Below are 20,750 nucleotides of genomic sequence, written 5' to 3' on the forward strand. Positions count from 1 at the left end.
ATCCTCAGCAGTGACATTTTTAATGGCCAAAGAACAGTTGATGCCCAAACTCATCCGATCAGCTCTGGGTGACCTCCAATTAATCTCTCCTTTCTCTGCCTCATAAGGACTCCCTGTTAAATCTCTGTTATAAAGCCAGAAAACGTCGGAGCATTGTCGAGGTTGATTCTGACTGCCACAGGGCAGGGTGACATCTTTACCAGGTTGGGAGTAGAGATCAATCTCTTCCTGACAGTTACCCACTGAAATGACAAGAAGCAAACATGAAAGTAGATCTGTGGAGAAAAAAGTGAACAAAACTGCTGCCTAACTTTTAGAGGTTCATCGGGTCATTAAAGCCAATCAACAAGGTCTGCTAAGCAAGACGACTGTATATGCAGCAGTAATATTTAGGTAGGTAGCCTAAATTATGACACCTGTTTGAAATAGAAATCAGCTTTACCTTCAAACAGGAGTCCAACAACAAAGATGACTTCCAGTAGAGCCATTCTGTGTTCATTCTCTGTCGGCACTGAAACGTCTTCTGACTCTTTATACTCATGAAAGTCACACAAGTGGAGCAGCTTCTTCTCTGTGGTTGAATTAGTATGAAAATAACTTGAGAATCAGCGTTTCCTCCCCGGCTTATCGCAAGTCCCACATAATCAGACTTACATTACTTAATTTCCTTTTATGTACGCAGACTTCACATGTACTCCTACAGACCCAGAAAAACACCAACACCACAAACAAGCGCCAGCCTCTGGTCCTGAAAAATGAAGCCGATGCAGAAGTGTAAAAAATTGTTATACCGTTAGTGTCCACTTGAGGGTGGCTGCAGGAACACCGGAAGTCCTGTCTGGACACATGTTAAACAGCCGGTTTTGACACTAGAAATAAACTGGTTTAGAGCCTGGTTCAAAACACCAAACGTGTCTCATTAGCTAGTGTCTTATTGTGCTCCCACTGTACAGGGGGTGAATTTTTTGTTCCACGATTATTTGGATTATATTTAGGATGAAAGCTGATTGGCGCGATTGACAGATAACTGTCAACCAGAATGCTAGCTAGCAGGTTGACAGCTATCTGTCAAGCTTAGTGGGCAGGCCGTTAGGTTGATCCAAAGTTTGGTTGAGACCACGATTTCAATATGGAAGCCTCCACCGATTGGCTTCAACAGCCATTTGAGTCCGCCTATTGTAAGCAGACGACTGATGTCACACGGGGTTCATCCAATTCTTTCTACAGTCTATGGTCACAAAGAGCAGTTTGATGGTTGAAAAAATGACAAGATAGATAGATAGATAGATAGATAGATAGATAGATAGATAGATAGTCATTTATTGTCATTATATTGTAAAACCACAACAAAATTTTGTTTGGCTGTCTCTCTGTAGCAGCAAGCAGTGGTTGGAAATCCACAGCCTTACATCATCCATCCTGCTGGCGATGGAGCAGGCATTTGTGTGGGGCAGCTCTTAGCCTAGCCTGCAGCCCAGCTTGTTTGCCCCGCTTCTGCCTTCCCGCATAATGCCGTCTCTGCCTCCTCCGCATCTGAGTACTCTAACAGAGTACTTTGTAACATGTTACCCCCAACACTGTCCCTGAGTGTCTGTTCCCTCCACATGCTGCCGGCACCAATGACTCAAGGCCTGGAAAATCTCCTTCTCAGTGGCAGCAAATGAATCCTGTCTGACCACAGTAAGCAGTGCAGTCTAGAAACAGAAGTATGAAAACATGAGGACTGTTTAGGTTTAAAAAACAAAGCATTTAAGCGGTTGTGCATTATAATCAATTTAAAAAACAGATTTTTGACATCTTTTGTCCTTTGAGTTAAAAAGCTCTAAAAAAAAAAAGGGCAACATCTCATAATCATACTGTAGTCCTGTCATAGCTCTCACCTTGGATAGCATGAGGAAGCCATCAGAATTCAGCACTTTTGGAGCGTGTCTATCCATATAGGCACAGCAGGCTGCACTGAGCGTGCTCAGAGTACAGACAGGCCACATCAAAAACAAGACAGACGTTGTTGGTGTGTAGGAAGAACTCAGAGGTGGAGTCTTTGAGTGGCTGGAGGCCATAGCGAAGAGCCAAACCCAGGAAGTCTAGCAGCACCTCTTCCCGGGCGGAGCTGAGGCTGGCCCTGCCCGTGTACAGGTAATGTAGCAGCATGGAGAAGGCTTCAGCCCGCGTCTCCTCTAGACACACCTCTGCCTGGGGCTGGGACTCCTTCATTCCACCATACAGAAGAGCCCTAAAGAGCCAGAAGAGAGTGTTTGGGGTTGTGTTTAATGGCTTAGACATTTTACCTTACTTTCTCTGCTCAGAAACTGTTGAGAATAGTTCTGTTAGCTGTTAGAAATCCAAAAAATACAGTAACAAGCATCATGAACAACATAGGAATGTATAGAGACTCTCAAATAGATTCTCTGGAGGATGGGCTTAAACTAGAATATGTATGAGAGAAGCTTACACACAAAGCACATAATGCAAAAATCACTCAGATAATTCAAGGTGTCATTTCAGCCCTAATGCTATTGTTGCTTTAGTAAAATGATGTCTGTCTCAATAAATCAACCCATTTTAAAAGTATTATGAGCATTTTCATAATGTTAACATTGTGCAGAGATCCAGAATTTAAGTTGATGAAAGTCATCAAGAAAATTTGTGCAAATTGTGCAAACAGTGTGCAAATAGTAAATCAGTAACATCAGAGGGTATTTAAGCTCATAAATAGTGTGAAGACCACACTCTAATGATGTCATGATGTGTGTGTGACAGTGTTATCTTTCACCTCCAAGGTATAAAGGAGGAAGTTGTGGGTGTGAAGAATCTAATTCTAGATAAATGTCTGCAATCATGCACAAGATCTGTTGCTTCCCCTTTTTATCATTGAAGTCATTTTTTCAGAGTTTTGGAGGAAGTGAGAATGTGGGTACAACAGCACCACATTTTAACCAATGACCTGTGGGCGGATAAACATCAGAAACACTAAAGGTTCTCAGGACAAGATTCAACTCTTTATAAGGATATGAGACAGACAGACACCAACCTCTGAGCAAGGACTCTATTGAAACTATAGACATTTTCAGATATCATCATCATTTTAAACCTTGATGGCTTGTTTTTGGGACTCTTAACATGACTAAAATGTCCCAAAATCCTTCTAGAAAATTGTCCCCCAGTGGAAATGTACATATTTTAGTGGTTTAGTACAACTCCATTGTGCAGAGACCTGCTCAGAAAATCAGCACACATATGTATCATGATTAGATGAATTAAAAAGTCTCTTGGAACCATCATTTAAAATGTAAACACAAAGTTTAGGTCAAATTTTGGCATATTGTGGCAGATGAACAGGTTCCACATTTTTCATCCTCCTTTGAGGGATTTTATCGATTGATTCCTGATTTTTTTGGCTCCTTCTAGACGAGTTGGAGCTTAAAAGCTCATAAAACATGAGTTTTCACCAAAGAGCAGGGCCGTGACCAGGGGCCAAGTTTAGAAAAGCTCTTTTCTGCTTTCTTGCAGTCTTCCAGGAACAATAAACACTCTGAGATCTACAGTGCTTATGTCAATCATCACCAAACTGAACAGGGACAATCACACATTGATCCTGAATATATTCATACATCAATATCATTACTTTGGCACAGCGGCCCCTTCTGGGGGAACATTTCCTCCTCTGATCGTTGAATTTTCTCTTAAAACATTCAGCCCACTGGTCTCACTTGGATCTTTATAAAAAGTTGAACAGGCTGTGCTGCTCCCAGGTGGTTGGGGAGAGTAATGCAACTGAGGAGCTACAGAGTTGAGTTGAGATTTTTATTCCAAGAAGAAATAATATACAAAGAAAACATTAAAACAAAACAGTAAAATAATAATCATTAAAACAGTGAAAATGTAAAGCGGGAGAAACTGTCAGCAGAAAGATAAAGTTTATTAGCAGGTCTGAAAGAAATGGGAAGAAGTGAACTCTTATTTAGGCATCAGGTGCCTGCTCTATCATTTTATTTTATATATGAAAATATAAATGAGCAAACATGATATCTAATATATGATTACAGCTTTAAATCCTCCAGAAAAGCACAAATATTAACACTATTATTCTTAGAAAAATAGACCTATTTATATAAAAGAGAGCAGATAAAAATACACGTTGACAGTAAACTGGAGCCTGCAGACACCTTGTGGAAGTCAAACCTCTTCTTCCTCCCTGTACAGAGGGAAAATCAGGTTAAATATTAAACACATACATTCATGTCTATAAAGGGAATCTGATGGAGTGATGTGCATCCTTAGTTTCAGACTGAAGCCTACATTTATACATGTCTGCTCATTTTCAGTTCATTTACATTTGATCATATTTAGGCTCCTTTTTCAAGGGAAAACCAAGATCTTCAATACAAGAGTTAGTGACAGGATTAGGGAGGTTCTCCTTCTTGTCGAGGAAAGATGACATGAACTCCTCTGATCATGATGTTGTTGATCTGTGTAGTCTGACAGAGACACAAGTGTTGGTCAATCCTCTGCAGAAGCTCTGATGTTTTCATAGTTCACTGTCTCATCTTCATCATCCTCATCCACCTGTGAAAATCAACACAATCAAAGCAACACTCTGAAACACTCAGACTGATTGTAGCCCCTATACTAACAAAGACTAGACTGAACAGCCTCCTAAAATCAGCTGAGCAGTAACTAAACTCCACTCTCACTGCTTTTAAAAACTCACCACCTTATCATTCCTCTGTGATTGTTTCCCTGAAAGATGAGAGAAAGAGTGGATTTTGCTTCCACAGAGAAAATACATGTTTATATAAACTTCTTGTGTGTAAATTGAATCTGTGAATGTTCTCACCTTTAGTTCTTGTCCATATGTTGACGGTCACAACAGTTATGATGAGAGCTGATAAACCCACAGAGACAACGATGAACCTGGCTGCAGAGAGAATGAGAGCAAATCAAATCTTTGTTGTAGGTTTCTATGAAAGAAAGTTGAAATGTCATTTATGTGTAATAACACATTCATTTGTTTTTACAAACATAAAATAAATGATCAGAAAAATGTTCATCACTAGTGTTTAGATGAGAAGAGTCATTGGTTCCTGCTGCTGTGGTCTTTTCAGTCGGTCCTGTTGGTTTCATTGTTGTTTTTGTGGTTGTTGTTTGTGACGCTGTTGTTGTTTCTGTCATCGTTGTTGTTCATCCTCTAATCAGTTTATTAACTCCAAACACCTGCAAAGGTTTCCTGAGTCTTTATTCTCTGGCTCTGGTTCAGTTCACACAACCACAATCATGGAGAAGACTGCTGACTTCATAGTTGTCCAGAAGACAATCACTGACTCCCTCCACAAGGAGGGTAAGCCACAGAAGGCCACTGATGAAAAGACAGGCTGTTCTCAGAGTGCCTTATCAAAGGAATACACCACATACAGCAGTGTTCAATTTAAACTCAACAACTACCACAGTAAAATACTGCACAAAGACAAAGCAACAACATAGCAGATCCCCATTTTATACATGCCCCTTAATATACAGAACTTTAAGCCTGGATATAACTGAACATGGTAGAGCTGTCATACAGGAACATAGGATTTAAAAACTAAACCTTTAAACAGGTTTATATCACCAGTACAGATGTTGCTGGACTTCTTATGGACTTGGGAAAGATTCTCTCGACAAGCACAACACCAGCCTGACCTGAGCTGGATCAGGCCAGAATCCTGTCCCAGCTAATTTGAACTGACTCTCAAAGAATCTTGGGATATGTCAGGCCACAAAGGCGACACCATTTGGTGTTTAAAGAAAGAAGGATGGATTTGAAGGAGGTTTCAAAATGGGACAGTTGCCTTCAAGCTTGCCCTCCATAGATGCAGCTCCTGAATTGGGACCTAAATACGATCTTCAGCAGCTTTAAAACTGCAGGGAGTGAGACAGTCTGCACATCTGGCTTTTCAAAAGTCTGTTTACATGCATCTCTTTGGTGCAAAAACAGTTGTGTCTTCTTTACCTTTGAGAATTGAGGACTCACTGGGACCAGCATCAGAACCAGGACCAACACCAGGATCTTGTGTGGGATCTGGTATGGAATCTGTAGAAGAGAATGATTTTAGTGATTTAAATTTAACAACGTGCAATCCATTTGTTTTACAAGTAAAATAACTGATCTAAAGACTTGTAATTTGATAGCAGTATATTTATAGAATATTTAAGTTAACGTGTTTAAGCCATGTTTAGATTCTAGCCTCTTTGTTATACTTCCAGTGATCTTAAGGTCTGCTCAGACTACACAAATTCAGCCAGATTTTGGCCCAACAGCATCGTCACAACTTTGTTTTGTGTTTTTTCTTCTTCTTTTCAGGGCAAAAGATGGCAAGTGTCCCATAGAGCGGTTTGGGGGTAGCAGAAGTCTGATTCACTCTCTATGACCCACTTCCCTGTGAACTCACACACAGTCTGAGACGATGGTGACGTCAACATACGACTAGTGGTCAGGATCACTCTTGTAGTGTGGAAAGACATTGCATAGTTAGACACGGTGCCATTGTAAAAAAAAAAAAAAACAGTGTTGTCTGAGCTGGCCTTGATGTGACCATACCTTTCAAAAAAGGTGTGTAGTCAGCCTCTATCTCCACAATGTTCTCCTTGTTAAGGACCTGGCAGGTGAATTTCTTGTTGTTTCCACTTTGACGCTTCACTTTCAGATAAGACAAACAGTCTGTACCTCTAGAATTCCTTTCAACACCTTCAGTTATTGTAGCTCCTGTCTCATCCACCCAGTGGAGAGGGTTTGATGGACAGCTGGGGAGACCTCTGTATCTCATCAAAGAGCACTCCAAGCTCAGTTCATCGTCCCTCTTTGGATCAAAGTCTGCTGGTTCTGGAGAGACTGAAAGAAAACAAACGAGCTCAGCTAATAAAACGTTCATTCTGATGAAAACTTGGTGACTTTCCAAAAAGAAAAGCTTCTTTTGTGTTGTGCTCTGTGCCGGTGTTTATAGATCTGTGCATCTTGACTCGTCTCATGTTTCGATTCGATATCCCGACACGTCACAATTCATCCTAAACATGGCTACTTTAAATCAATTAAGACAAACAGTCTGATCAAGTCCCTAAGTCAATGTGACTTTTTCTTCTTATTTGTCCTATAGAATGTACCTGAATTATATTAAATAACATCAACAATATGAAATATATTAAATTAATTACTATTTTAAGTAAAAGGTTTACAGTAACAGCTTTTAAATAAGGCATACTGAAATTGGCTTAATATTTGAAACTATAAATAAAGGTTTAGCTGTTTTCTCATCAGTTATTTATAGGTTAACTTATTTTCGACCACATTTAAATAAAGTGTTACGTATTTAAATTAAAAACCTTTATCTCTGTTTTTGTTTCACTCTCTCTCGTCTTATTTAATGAGTGGATGAACTTCATATCGTCCTGTTAGGATTTCAAACTGAGCTGAAAATAAGACTAAGTTTCCTCCTTTCATATTCTTTTATTCACTCAAAGGATTTTTATACTGACTCAGGCTAATGCAGCTTTAAGGAAGGAGCTGATTGGTTGAGCAGCGTCACATGTGACTACTACTACCATAAAACCGCATCATTTAAAACATTTCTGCTTAAAAAGTTAGTCAGTGAGTTAGTTTAATTCAGGTTTTTGCATCTTTTCTTGCTTTGATCTCAGCAAATTTGTTTAAATTTTTTTTTTAACTTTATTTTCTTTAAAATGCAGTTTCTATTTGCAAATAACATCCATCAAAATGTGGCATGAAGGCTTTTCTTTCTTTCTTTCTTTTTTTTCTACTGCAGTGAACTACATTCCCCAAGTTTTATAGCACTATTTAGAAATTCTGAGTAAATTCTACAAATTTTCAGAGATAATTGAATGTGTGAGTGTTTTTAAATGATTTTATAAGTCAAGTGGAGAGCAGTGGGAGGCTGAGCCAAACTGTCAGACTTTTTCACCCCATGTGGTCTTTTCCTCCACCAGAGAGTCTGTGAGCTATGGAAACATTCAAATTTATGTCGGTACCTTGCTTGGCGTCCGTGTAGCCATAGCAACACATCATAATTGGTGCTGATTTATTTGTCTCATGTAAAGAACGACATGCTGGACAGCTCACCGCCTCATTGGCTGCTGGTAATGCCCAATGCAAAGCAGAAGCCCCAAGACAGCGTAAATTCTGTTTTTTTTTTGTTTTGTTTTTTTGTTTATGTGGAAGAAAAGACCAGCGGAAGGAGATGGTTTCATCTTCTTCTACGCCGTCTTTTCTTCTTGTTTGCTGTTTGTTTGTAACCACAGCCCCTCTAATGGGCAGAGGTTGTTGGTGTTCAGACGGTTTAGTCCATTTGACCAAGGGCAGAGTGAATGCAAACCTGACCAAGAGCAATGTGAATGCGAACCAAACCAAAAGAAGGTGCAGCAATGTTGCAATTTCTGTTCCAAAACGGATCGAGCCTCCTGGACTATCAGGTGTAAAAACAACCTTAGACAAAGTCCCCAGGCGTCCCTCAAGGCCCCATTTTAGGTCTCATTTACATTTTTATGTATTTGTAATCCTTATTTTAAAATGTAGATTTCTTTGCAAGCACATTACATATAAACATATCTGTGCAGAAAAATAAATAACTCCATGCAAGCCATGCTTTACTAACATTTAAACATGGCTGGAATAAGACTTTTTCAAATCTCAATGAAAAGAAAGCTGAAATAACACAGAAAGTACTGAAACTAGGGCTGAACAATTTCGCAAAAGTAATTTAATTGCAAATTTTTCCCCCCAATATTGTGATTACAATTTAAAATGTGATTATTGTTGTCATCGTGTGTGTTTTTCCACAATTTGAAGCCATAAATCATTCTAATCATTCTAAAGGGGGTCCAGCCTGGTACTAGCAAAGTGTACCTAATAAAGCGGCTGGCATATATACGTGCGGTGCATCTGATTCAGGATGCCATGGAGCACATTGGAAAATTGGCCGCTGCAAAATTTAAGCATTGAGCACACAAACTATTAGAGCCCAAATACAAATTTAAAGACAAGAGATAGGACTTACCTTTAAAAAGACTTAAATACATGCGGACATCAAAAGTAGTAGTATCATCAAGTCGACACATGTAGAGTCCAACATCCTCAGCAGAGACATTTTTAATGACCAAAGAACAGTCGGTGCCCAATCTCAGCCGGTTAGCTCGGCGTGACGTCTTCTTCACCGTTCCTTTAATTGCCTCACCTAAAGTCTCTGATGAATCTCTGTTATAAAGCCATGAAATCCTGGAGCATTGTAGAGGTTGATACTGACTGTCACAGTGTAAGGTGACATCTTGATGGAAGTGGCTGTAAATCTCTTTTTGACAAGTACTCACTACGATGAAAAGAAGAAAAAGAAAAGCAAACATAAAGGCAGATCTGTGGAGATAACATTAGTTTTAATTAAAATGTGAACTAAACTGTTGCCTAACTTTCAGAGGTCCACTAGATCATTAAAGAGGAATCTGTTTTGAAAAGAAATCAGCTTTACCTTCAAACAGGAGTCCAACAACAAAGATGACTTCCAGTGGAGCCATTCTGTGTTCATTCTCTGTCGGCACTAAAACATTTTCTGACTCTTTATACTCATGAAAGTCACGCAAGTGGAGCAGCTTCCTCTTTGTGGTTGAATTGGTATGAAAATGACTTGAGAAACAGCCTTTCCTCCCAGCCAGCTTGTCACAAGTCCCACATACTCAGACTTACATTACTTCATTTCCCTTTACCGTACACAGACTTCACATGCACTCCTACTAGGAAAAACACCAACGCCACAAAGAGCAGTTTGATGGTTGAAAAAATGACAAAGAAATTGGCAATGGTTTAATGTGAAGATCTATTGTGTATATAAGTTGATGATTCTGGTGAATGCTTGGGGGGATGGTTTATACCAGTGGATGATTAGCAGTGGGATGGTGTAGGAGCCAAACATGTAAGTTTTGGAGATGCCTTTGGGGTAGGTGGGTTTTGGTTTATGCACGGATTAGTGGGTGTGGTTTTTAGTGGCACGGCGGTGATCAGTTAATTTACTTCACCTGTGCACATGTGGTGTGCTTCTGCTGGCAGCTGGAGTGTGGTGAGCACAGGGAGGACATTTTCTGTTGGCCGCATGTTTTAGGTTAGAATTTGACCTATTATTGGGTTTTTGTTCAGTAAAGTTGTTCAATGGTATGATGCAGCGTTATGTAAATAAGCTGGGTTTGGTGAGATAAAGTAGCGAGTGCCTGTCATCACTTTGACTCCCGTGTTTAGCCTGCAGCGGCTTTAATTTTGGATGGATCGGCCGCTTTAGATGGTTTAAAAGGGAGACATTCTGTGTTGAACTGTCTTTGATGGTGTTAACATGGTGTCCTTAAATAAATGAAAAGTGTTTTCCACCTGCTCCTTCATTGCCTCAGCCACTCCAGCCAGCTGACAGTCTAGGGATCTTAGGGGATCACAAGCTGTTGCATACGGTGGCCTGGAAGGTCAAACAGCCTCCAACAGTCAGACACATTCCAACTAAAACAAGAAGACTGCAATAAGACAAAAAACTGTCCAAGAATCAAAAATCGATTTCTGAATGGCAAACACAGAAACCTTGCTTGGGACAGTCACCACAGGAGCTATTTGTCTGGTAAAAATTCTAAATAAGAGTAAAGTATGTTCACATAAAGCAGCATGTTCTGTTCACTTTAAAACACTTTCTGATAAGCTAATTCTTTTTTTTTTTTTTTTTTTTCAGTTTGACACTCAGAACCATAAAGCCTTCTCACATCATCACCCATATTCAGTTTGGTGTCCTCTGCTGGACCCCAAAGGTCTCTAAGTGTAACTGCACTGTCATAACAACAGGATGGTGAAGCTGCAGAAGACGCTGGGAGAAGCAGAAGAGCCATGTGGACGGAGAAATCACAGTAATACTACTGGACTCAGAGTCAGTGTGACTCTGCTAGTGTCTACTAGGGCTGAACCATTTGATAATAATTGAATTGCAGTTTTTTTTCCCCCAATATTGTGATAGCAATTTAATATGCAATTAATTTTTAGGGTTTTCATCTTATGTATTATTCCATAAAAATAAGCAATAAATCATTCTAGATTATAAGCAACAAAAATTAGACAACATATCTCATTGGGATTTGGCTCATGTAGCAAATTTGATATCAATTGCTGTACTGAGGGGATAATTTTTCTTTATGTTATTCTCATTTTGATTAAGAAAATCATAAACACTGATAGGAAAAGCAGGATTTTAGTAAACTATTCTGAAAAGATGACACTTGTACATGTGCATAATGTGAAGCGCATGCAATTTCTGCCGCAAAAAAATTGTATCAAATTGGTATTTTTCCACATTTCAGGATTAAAAAAATGTTGCAGTGTCTGCGATTTGAAAAGTGCAGCAGGCCAAAATAATTTGAGCTAATTTGCAATTTATTTCCCAGCCTTAGTATCCACTTCCAGTTGCTCACAACTGTTGCATGTGGTGTCGACCAGTTGTAGCAGAGAAATGTTAAATAAAGCATCAGATAGATAGATAGATAGATAGATAGATAGATAGATAGATAGATAGATAGATAGATAGTTATTTATTGTCATTATATTGTAAAACCACAACAAAATTTTGTTTGGCAGTCTCCTCTGTAGCAGCAAGCAGTGGTTGGAAATCCACAGCCTTACGTCATCCATCCTGCTGGCGATGGAGCGGGCACCCGGGAGAAAAATGCCCGGTAAGACAGGTTTGTGTGGGGCAGCTCTTAGCCTAGCCTGCAGCCCAGCTTGTTTGCCCCGCTTCTGCCTTCCTGCATAATGCCGTCTCTGCCTCCTCCGCATCTGAGTACTCTAACAGAGTACTTTGTAACACGTTACCCCCAACACTGTTCCTGAGTGTCTGTTCCCTCCACATGCTGCCGGCACCAATGACTCAAGGCCTGAAAAATCTCCTTCTCAGTGGCAGCAAATGAGTCCTGTCTGACCACAGTAAGCAGTGCAGTCTAGAAACAGAAGTATGAAAACATGAGGACTGTTTAGGTTTAAAAAACAAAGCATTTAAGTGGTTGTGCATTATAATCAATTTAAAAAACAGATTTTTGACATCTTTTGTCCTTTGAGTTAAAAAGCTCTAAAAAAAAAAAAAGGGCAACATCTCATAATCATACTGTAGTCCTGTCATAGCTCTCACCTTGGATAGCATGAGGAAGCCATCAGAATTCAGCACTTTTGGAGCGTGTCTGTCCATATAGGCACAGCAGGCTGCACTGAGCGTGCTCAGAGTACAGACAGGCCACATCAAAAACAAGACAGACGTTGTTGGTGTGTAGGAAGAACTCAGAGGTGGAGTCTTTGAGTGGCTGGAGGCTATAGCGAAGAGCCAAACCCAGGAAGTCTAGCAGCACCTCTTCCCGGGCGGAGCTGAGGCTGGCCCTGCCCGTGTACAGGTAATGTAGCAGCATGGAGAAGGCTTCAGCCCGCGTCTCCTCTAGACACACCTCTGCCTGGGGCTGGGACTCCTTCATTCCACCATACAGAAGAGCCCTAAAGAGCCAGAAGAGAGTGTTTGGGGTTGTGTTTAATGGCTTAGACATTTTACCTTACTTTCTCTGCTCAGAAACTGTTGAGAATAGTTCTGTTAGCTGTTAGAAATCCAAAAAATACAGTAACAAGCATCATGAACAACATAGGAATGTATAGAGACTCTCAAATAGATTCTCTGGAGGATGGGCTTAAACTAGAATATGTATGAGAGAAGCTTACACACAAAGCACATAATGCAAAAATCACTCAGATAATTCAAGGTGTCATTTCAGCCCTAATGCTATTGTTGCTTTAGTAAAATGATGTCTGTCTCAATAAATCAACCCATTTTAAAAGTATTATGAGCATTTTCATAATGTTAACATTGTGCAGAGATCCAGAATTTAAGTTGATGAAAGTCATCAAGAAAATTTGTGCAAATTGTGCAAACAGTGTGCAAATAGTAAATCAGTAACATCAGAGGGTATTTAAGCTCATAAATAGTGTGAAGACCACACTCTAATGATGTCATGATGTGTGTGTGACAGTGTTATCTTTCACCTCCAAGGTATAAAGGAGGAAGTTGTGGGTGTGAAGAATCTAATTCTAGATAAATGTCTGCAATCATGCACAAGATCTGTTGCTTCCCCTTTTTATCATTGAAGTCATTTTTTCAGAGTTTTGGAGGAAGTGAGAATGTGGGTACAACAGCACCACATTTTAACCAATGACCTGTGGGCGGATAAACATCAGAAACACTAAAGGTTCTCAGGACAAGATTCAACTCTTTATAAGGATATGAGACAGACAGACACCAACCTCTGAGCAAGGACTCTATTGAAACTATAGACATTTTCAGATATCATCATCATTTTAAACCTTGATGGCTTGTTTTTGGGACTCTTAACATGACTAAAATGTCCCAAAATCCTTCTAGAAAATTGTCCCCCAGTGGAAATGTACATATTTTAGTGGTTTAGTACAACTCCATTGTGCAGAGACCTGCTCAGAAAATCAGCACACATATGTATCATGATTAGATGAATTAAAAAGTCTCTTGGAACCATCATTTAAAATGTAAACACAAAGTTTAGGTCAAATTTTGGCATATTGTGGCAGATGAACAGGTTCCACATTTTTCATCCTCCTTTGAGGGATTTTATCGATTGATTCCTGATTTTTTTGGCTCCTTCCAGACGAGTTGGAGCTTAAAAGCTCATAAAACATGAGTTTTCACCAAAGAGCAGGGCCGTGACCAGGGGCCAAGTTTAGAAAAGCTTTGTTCTGCTTTCTTGCAGTCTTCCAGGAACAATAAACACTCTGAGATCTACAGTGCTTATGTCAATCATCACCAAACTGAACAGGGACAATCACACATTGATCCTGAATATATTCATACATCAATATCATTACTTTGGCACAGCGGCCCCTTCTGGGGGAACATTTCCTCCTCTGATCGTTGAATTTTCTCTTAAAACATTCAGCCCACTGGTCTCACTTGGATCTTTATAAAAAGTTGAACAGGCTGTGCTGCTCCCAGGTGGTTGGGGAGAGTAATGCAACTGAGGAGCTACAGAGTTGAGTTGAGATTTTTATTCCAAGAAGAAATAATATACAAAGAAAACATTAAAACAAAACAGTAAAATAATAATCATTAAAACAGTGAAAATGTAAAGCGGGAGAAACTGTCAGCAGAAAGATAAAGTTTATTAGCAGGTCTGAAAGAAATGGGAAGAAGTGAACTCTTATTTAGGCATCAGGTGCCTGCTCTATCATTTTATTTTATATATGAAAATATAAATGAGCAAACATGATATCTAATATATGATTACAGCTTTAAATCCTCCAGAAAAGCACAAATATTAACACTATTATTCTTAGAAAAATAGACCTATTTATATAAAAGAGAGCAGATAAAAATACACGTTGACAGTAAACTGGAGCCTGCAGACACCTTGTGGAAGTCAAACCTCTTCTTCCTCCCTGTACAGAGGGAAAATCAGGTTAAATATTAAACACATACATTCATGTCTATAAAGGGAATCTGATGGAGTGATGTGCATCCTTAGTTTCAGACTGAAGCCTACATTTATACATGTCTGCTCATTTTCAGTTCATTTACATTTGATCATATTTAGGCTCCTTTTTCAAGGGAAAACCAAGATCTTCAATACAAGAGTTAGTGACAGGATTAGGGAGGTTCTCCTTCTTGTCGAGGAAAGATGACATGAACTCCTCTGATCATGATGTTGTTGATCTGTGTAGTCTGACAGAGACACAAGTGTTGGTCAATCCTCTGCAGAAGCTCTGATGTTTTCATAGTTCACTGTCTCATCTTCATCATCCTCATCCACCTGTGAAAATCAACACAATCAAAGCAACACTCTGAAACACTCAGACTGATTGTAGCCCCTATACTAACAAAGACTAGACTGAACAGCCTCCTAAAATCAGCTGAGCAGTAACTAAACTCCACTCTCACTGCTTTTAAAAACTCACCACCTTATCATTCCTCTGTGATTGTTTCCCTGAAAGATGAGAGAAAGAGTGGATTTTTGCTTCCACAGAGAAAATACATGTTTATATAAACTTCTTGTGTGTAAATTGAATCTGTGAATGTTCTCACCTTTAGTTCTTGTCCATATGTTGACGGTCACAACAGTTATGATGAGAGCTGATAAACCCACAGAGACAACGATGAACCTGGCTGCAGAGAGAATGAGAGCAAATCAAATCTTTGTTGTAGGTTTCTATGAAAGAAAGTTGAAATGTCATTTATGTGTAATAACACATTCATTTGTTTTTACAAACATAAAATAAATGATCAGAAAAATGTTCATCACTAGTGTTTAGATGAGAAGAGTCATTGGTTCCTGCTGCTGTGGTCTTTTCAGTCGGTCCTGTTGGTTTCATTGTTGTTTTTGTGGTTGTTGTTTGTGACGCTGTTGTTGTTTCTGTCATCGTTGTTGTTCATCCTCTAATCAGTTTATTAACTCCAAACACCTGCAAAGGTTTCCTGAGTCTTTATTCTCTGGCTCTGGTTCAGTTCACACAACCACAATCATGGAGAAGACTGCTGACTTCATAGTTGTCCAGAAGACAATCACTGACTCCCTCCACAAGGAGGGTAAGCCACAGAAGGCCACTGATGAAAAGACAGGCTGTTCTCAGAGTGCCTTATCAAAGGAATACAACACATACAGCAGTCAATTTAAACTCAACAACTACCACAGTAAAATACTGCACAAAGACAAAGCAACAACATAGCAGATCCCCATTTTATACATGCCCTTAATATACAGAACTTTAAGCCTGGATATAACTGAACATGGTAGAGCTGTCATACAGGAACATAGGATTTAAAAACTAAACCTTTAAACAGGTTTATATCACCAGTACAGATGTTGCTGGACTTCTTATGGACTTGGGAAAGATTCTCTCGACAAGCACAACACCAGCCTGACCTGAGCTGGATCAGGCCAGAATCCTGTCCCAGCTAATTTGAACTGACTCTCAAAGAATCTTGGGATATGTCAGGCCACAAAGGCGACACCATTTGGTGTTTAAAGAAAGAAGGATGGATTTGAAGGAGGTTTCAAAATGGGACAGTTGCCTTCAAGCTTGCCCTCCATAGATGCAGCTCCTGAATTGGGACCTAAATACGATCTTCAGCAGCTTTAAAACTGCAGGGAGTGAGACAGTCTGCACATCTGGCTTTTCAAAAGTCTGTTTACATGCATCTCTTTGGTGCAAAAACAGTTGTGTCTTCTTTACCTTTGAGAATTGAGGACTCACTGGGACCAGCATCAGAACCAGGACCAACGCCGGGATCTTGTGTGGGATCTTGTGTGGGATCTTGTGTGGGAACTTGTGTGGGATCTTGTGTGGGAACTTGTGTGGGATCTTGTGTGGGATCTTGTGTGGGATCTGTAAAAGAGTATGATTTCAGTGATTAAATCTGATAACGTGCAATCCATTTGTTTTACAAGTAAAATAACTGATCTAAAGACTTATAAATTGATAGCAGTATATTTATAGAATATTGAAGTTGATGAGACCATACCTTTGAAAGAAGGTGTGTAGTCGGCCTCTACCTCCACCTTGTTGTTGATAAAGACCTGGCAGGTGAATGTCTTGTTGTTTCCACTTTGACGCTTCACTTTCAGATAATACAAACAGTCTGCACCTCTATAGTTCTTTCCAACACCTTCAGTTATTGTAGCTCCTGTCTCATCCACCCAGCGGAGAGGGTTCGATGGACAGGAGTGGAGATCTCTGTATCTCATCAAAGAGCACTCCAAGCTCAGTTCATCGTCCCTCTTTGGATCAAAGTCTGCTGGTTCTGGAGAGACTGAAAGAAAACAAGCCAGCTCAGCTAATAAAACGTTCATTCTGATGAAAACTTGGTGACTTTCCAATAAGAAAACTTTCTATTTATCTTTAAGACACTAACTAGACCAGCAGTACTTTTTTCTATAAAATTACACATGGCTAATTTTTATCAATGAACAGTCTGATGAACTCCTTGATTCAATGTATACTTTTTTCCTCTTGTATAATTTACCTGAATTATGTTGAATAACATTAACAATATAAAATACATTAAATTAATAACCTTATATTAAGTAGAAGGTTTACATGAAAAGCTATTAAATAAGGCATACTGAAATAGGCTCAATATTTGAAACTATAAATAAAGCTTTAGCTGTTTTTCTCCTGTTTTCAGTTATTCATAGGTTAACTTATTTCCAGTGGTGTGCGGGGGGGGGGGGGGGGGGATTACCCCCTTTGCGGCCAAATTGTTGAAAAACCCGTGCTAAAGTGCCCTCTTTGGAGCCAAAACACGTGCTTAAGTGCCCTCCTGGTTGATAAAACCCACTAAACTGCCCCCGTGGGTGAAGAAAACACACTAAACTCCAGAAGACCATTAGGACCAAGAGATACTATGAAACATTACTTTTGCAATGACTTTCATGTTGGGCCCTTTCTTGATCTATATTGATCCAGAACTATATCTCACAGAACTAGTTTGGATTGTCTGGTGCTAATATGGTGTTAAAATACACTAGAATACAGGAAATGACAACTTAGTTGAAAATGTTCTGGGGGAAGACCCCCAGAACCCCTAGGGATTTATTTATTTCTGTGTGTTCTTCACAGTCCAGCGTTGAATCTACACAGTTCTTGTGGATGCTGATCCTAACTACAAACTAATGTGAGTAGTCTGTCTAGTTAGTCTGTTTTAAGGCTATATAATGTGCCACTTATATGACATATAAACATGTCTAAAGTGCCCTCGAAAACACGCAAACGTCCACACACACATCCCTGCCCTTGAAAAAGTCTGTGCACGCCACTGCTTATTTTCAACCACATTTAAATAAAGTGTTAGATATTGAAATTAAAAAGCTTTATCCCTGTTTTTGTTTCACTCTCACTCGTCTTATTTAATGAGAGGAATGAACTTCACATCGTCCTGTTAGGATTTCAAACTGAGCTGAAATAGACTAAGTTTCCTCCTGTCATATTCTTTTATTCACTCATTAAAGGATTTTTATACTGACTCAGGCTAATGCAGCTTTAAGAAAACATTGTTTACACGCTATTAGGAAGTGTTCTACTGTTTTGGGATAATGTTGAATTAATCATACAGGGCTCTTAGTTCATTTATTTCCGTGTCATGTCTGCTCCACAGGTGTGTGTTTATTCATATTTATGTCAACATTACTGCATTCAGCCATCACAACAGCACTGAAAATATGAGACACTCTGGTTTTAAACTATCAGTGAGACATACAGTGAAAAAGTATTTGACCCCTTTCTGATTCCTGACTTTTCTATTGGCATATTTATCACACTTAAATGTTTCGGATCATCGAACCACTTTTAGTATCTCACAGAGACAACCCAAATAAATACAAAATGCAGTGTCTGAATGATTATTTAATTCTTTTAAAGAAATATTCTGTGGACTGACAAGACAAAAGCTGAACTTTCTGGAAGGTGTGTGGCCCGTTACATCTGGAGTAAAAATATCACAGCATTTGATTCAAAGAACATCATGCCAACAGTCAAACATGGTGGCGGCAGTGTGATGGTCTGGGGCTGCTTTGCTGCTTCAGGACCTGGACCACTTGCTGTGATTCATGGAACCATGAATTCTGCTGTCTACCAGAAAATCCTGAAGGCCAACGTCCGGCCATCAGTTCATGACCTCAAGCTCAAGCGCTCTTGGGTTATGCAGCAGGACAAGTCCAGACTGAAATCCAGTTGAGATCCTGTGGTGTGACCTTCAACAGGCAGTTCATGCTGCCTGTTTAAGATCAGCATGCAGTTAACTCAGCCATATTCTCCAATATGGCTGAATTAAAACAATTCTGGGAAGAAGATTGGGGCAAAATTTCACCACAGCGATTTTAAAGACTCATCACCAGTTATCACAAATGCTTGATTTTGGTTATTGCTGGCAAGGGTGGAACAACCAGTTATTAGGTTCAGGGGGGCTATTACTTTTTCAAACAGGGCCAGATAGGTTTGGTTGGTTTTGCAAGAGCCACAATCTAAATGGTGAAAAGTGGCAAAATGAGTTGAATTGGAAATAAAAATGAGTACAAGGTGGAAAAATGGTCAAAAAAAAGTGGCAAAAAATGGGTGAAAAGGGAAAAAAGGCATAAAATGGACAAAAATAAGTGCAAAGTCGCAAAAAAATGACATCCATGTAATCAAAAATGCAGCAAAAATAAAGTCTAAAGTGATTAAAACTGGCAAAACAGGTGGGAAAATGGAGGGAAAGTGGCATTTACTGGCAAAAGCATCTTGAATGGGTGAAAAGTGGCAAACAAGGGGGAAAAACTGCAAAACAGCAGGATGAAAGTTGCAAAAACTGCTAAAAAATTCAAACCCAGGGCAAAAGTGGAAAAAAATTTGCAAAAAGTGGCTAAAAGAAGTGGTAAAAATGGAATGAAAGCAGCAGAAATGGATTAAAAGTGACAGAAAATGTAAAAAAAGAAAAAAAAAAGGGACAAAAATGCATATAAGGGCAAAATATACGGAAAAAAAATAAAGGTGGACAATTAAGTTTGACCATTAGTACCTACTGTATAAGCGTGGGAAACAAACTGATTAATGTGACTTGCAATGGATCATTTCTGAGGTCAAAGTCTCTATTTTAAAGGTTTCTATTTCAAATGAAGACATACAGGAGCCACAAATCATCACAAAAGAGCCACATGCTGAGAATCACTGAATTATGTTTATAAATTAAACAAATGCACTTGCTGAGATTGCAGTTTTTTGAGTGTTTTGATGAGATTTTTCAGCTTTATTAAGAAGGGGATGATTATTGACTTGCTCCTCTTGCTATTGCATCTCTGCTTGCAAACAGAACTAAGCACAAATCTGAAAAATAAAAGATAAAGACTTACTTCTGAGAAGACTTAGGTACACATTGGCAGCTTGTTGACCTCTCTGTCGACACGTGAAGCGACCAACATCCTCAGCAGTGACATTTTTAATGGCCAAAGAACAGTCGATGCCCAAACTCGTCTGATCAGCTCTGGGTGACCTCTGATAAATCTTTCCTCTCCTTGTCTCTAAAGTGGCTCCTGATGAATCTCTGTAATAAAGCCAGAAAACGTTGGAGCATCGTCGAGATCGATTCTGACTGCCACAGGGCAGGGTGACATCTTTACCAGGTTGGGAGTAGAGATAAATCTCTTCTTGACTGTTGCCCACTAAAATGACAAGAAGCAAACATGAAAGTAGATCTGTGGAGAAAAAAGTGAATGAAACTGCCGCCTAACTTTTAGAGGTTCATCAGATCATTAAAGCTGATCAACAAGGTCAAGACGACTGTATATGCAGCAGTAATATTTACAGGTAGCCTAAATCATGACACCTGTTTGAAATAGAAATCAGCTTTACCTTCAAACAGGAGTCCAACAACAAAGATGACTTCCAGTAGAGCCATTCTGTGTTCATTCTCTGTCAGCACTGAAACGTCTTCTGACTCTTTATACTCATGAAAGTTACTGAAGTGGAGCAGCTTCCTCTTTGTGGTTGAATTACCATGAAAATAACTTGAGGAACAGCTTTTTCTCCCAGCTGGCTTGTCACAAGTTCCACATACTCAGACTTACATTACTTCATTTCCTTTTACATGCGCAGACTTCACATGCACTCCTACTAGGAAAAACACCAACGCCACAAAGAGCAGTTCGATGGTTGAAGAAATGAC

The 20,750-nt window shown here is 39.4% G+C and overlaps 2 protein-coding genes across 3 annotated transcripts; both read right to left on the reverse strand.

The window, feature by feature from the left end:
* Window positions 1-3,896: 3,896 nt before the first annotated feature.
* On the reverse strand, window positions 3,897-9,598 carry LOC121521756. Its single transcript, XM_041805915.1, has 7 exons — window positions 9,510-9,598; window positions 9,045-9,353; window positions 6,578-6,868; window positions 5,990-6,070; window positions 4,838-4,918; window positions 4,712-4,740; window positions 3,897-4,566 (listed from the first exon to the last, which is right to left on the reverse strand). The coding sequence occupies exons 1-7, from the start codon at window positions 9,553-9,555 to the stop codon at window positions 4,501-4,503; spliced, it is 903 nt and encodes a 300-aa protein (XP_041661849.1). The 5' UTR covers window positions 9,556-9,598; the 3' UTR covers window positions 3,897-4,500.
* A 4,600-nt stretch (window positions 9,599-14,198) lies between these two features.
* Window positions 14,199-20,510, reverse strand: LOC121521786. 2 transcript variants are annotated; one of them, XM_041805949.1, is made up of 7 exons: window positions 20,438-20,510; window positions 19,939-20,247; window positions 16,578-16,865; window positions 16,289-16,429; window positions 15,141-15,221; window positions 15,014-15,042; window positions 14,199-14,868 (listed from the first exon to the last, which is right to left on the reverse strand). In XM_041805949.1, the coding sequence occupies exons 1-7, from the start codon at window positions 20,481-20,483 to the stop codon at window positions 14,803-14,805; spliced, it is 960 nt and encodes a 319-aa protein (XP_041661883.1). In that variant the 5' UTR covers window positions 20,484-20,510; the 3' UTR covers window positions 14,199-14,802. The 2 variants fall into 2 exon arrangements, with proteins under 2 accessions (XP_041661883.1, XP_041661882.1); XM_041805948.1 differs by having other exon boundaries at window positions 16,289-16,441.
* Between the last annotated feature and the right edge of the window lie 240 nt (window positions 20,511-20,750).

This window comes from Cheilinus undulatus, linkage group 14, assembly GCF_018320785.1.
Source record: "Cheilinus undulatus linkage group 14, ASM1832078v1, whole genome shotgun sequence".
Classification (NCBI taxonomy): Eukaryota; Metazoa; Chordata; class Actinopteri; order Labriformes; family Labridae; genus Cheilinus; species Cheilinus undulatus.

Coding starts and splice junctions, on each gene's coding strand:
- LOC121521756 (XM_041805915.1), bottom strand. CDS start 9,555: ATGGCTCCACTGGAAGTCATCTTTGTTGTTGGACTCCTGTTTGAAG. Junction 6,071..6,577: donor CTACACACCTTTTTTGAAAG/GTATGGTCACAT, acceptor TCTCTTCTACAG/ATTCCATACCAGATCCCACA. Junction 4,919..5,989: donor TGAGTCCTCAATTCTCAAAG/GTAAAGAAGACA, acceptor TTCTCTCTGCAG/CCAGGTTCATCGTTGTCTCT.
- LOC121521786 (XM_041805948.1), bottom strand. CDS start 20,483: ATGGCTCTACTGGAAGTCATCTTTGTTGTTGGACTCCTGTTTGAAG. Junction 16,866..19,938: donor GTACCTAAGTCTTCTCAGAA/GTAAGTCTTTAT, acceptor GTTTTCTTTCAG/TCTCTCCAGAACCAGCAGAC. Junction 14,869..15,013: donor CACAGAGGAATGATAAGGTG/GTGAGTTTTTAA, acceptor TGATTTTCACAG/GTGGATGAGGATGATGAAGA.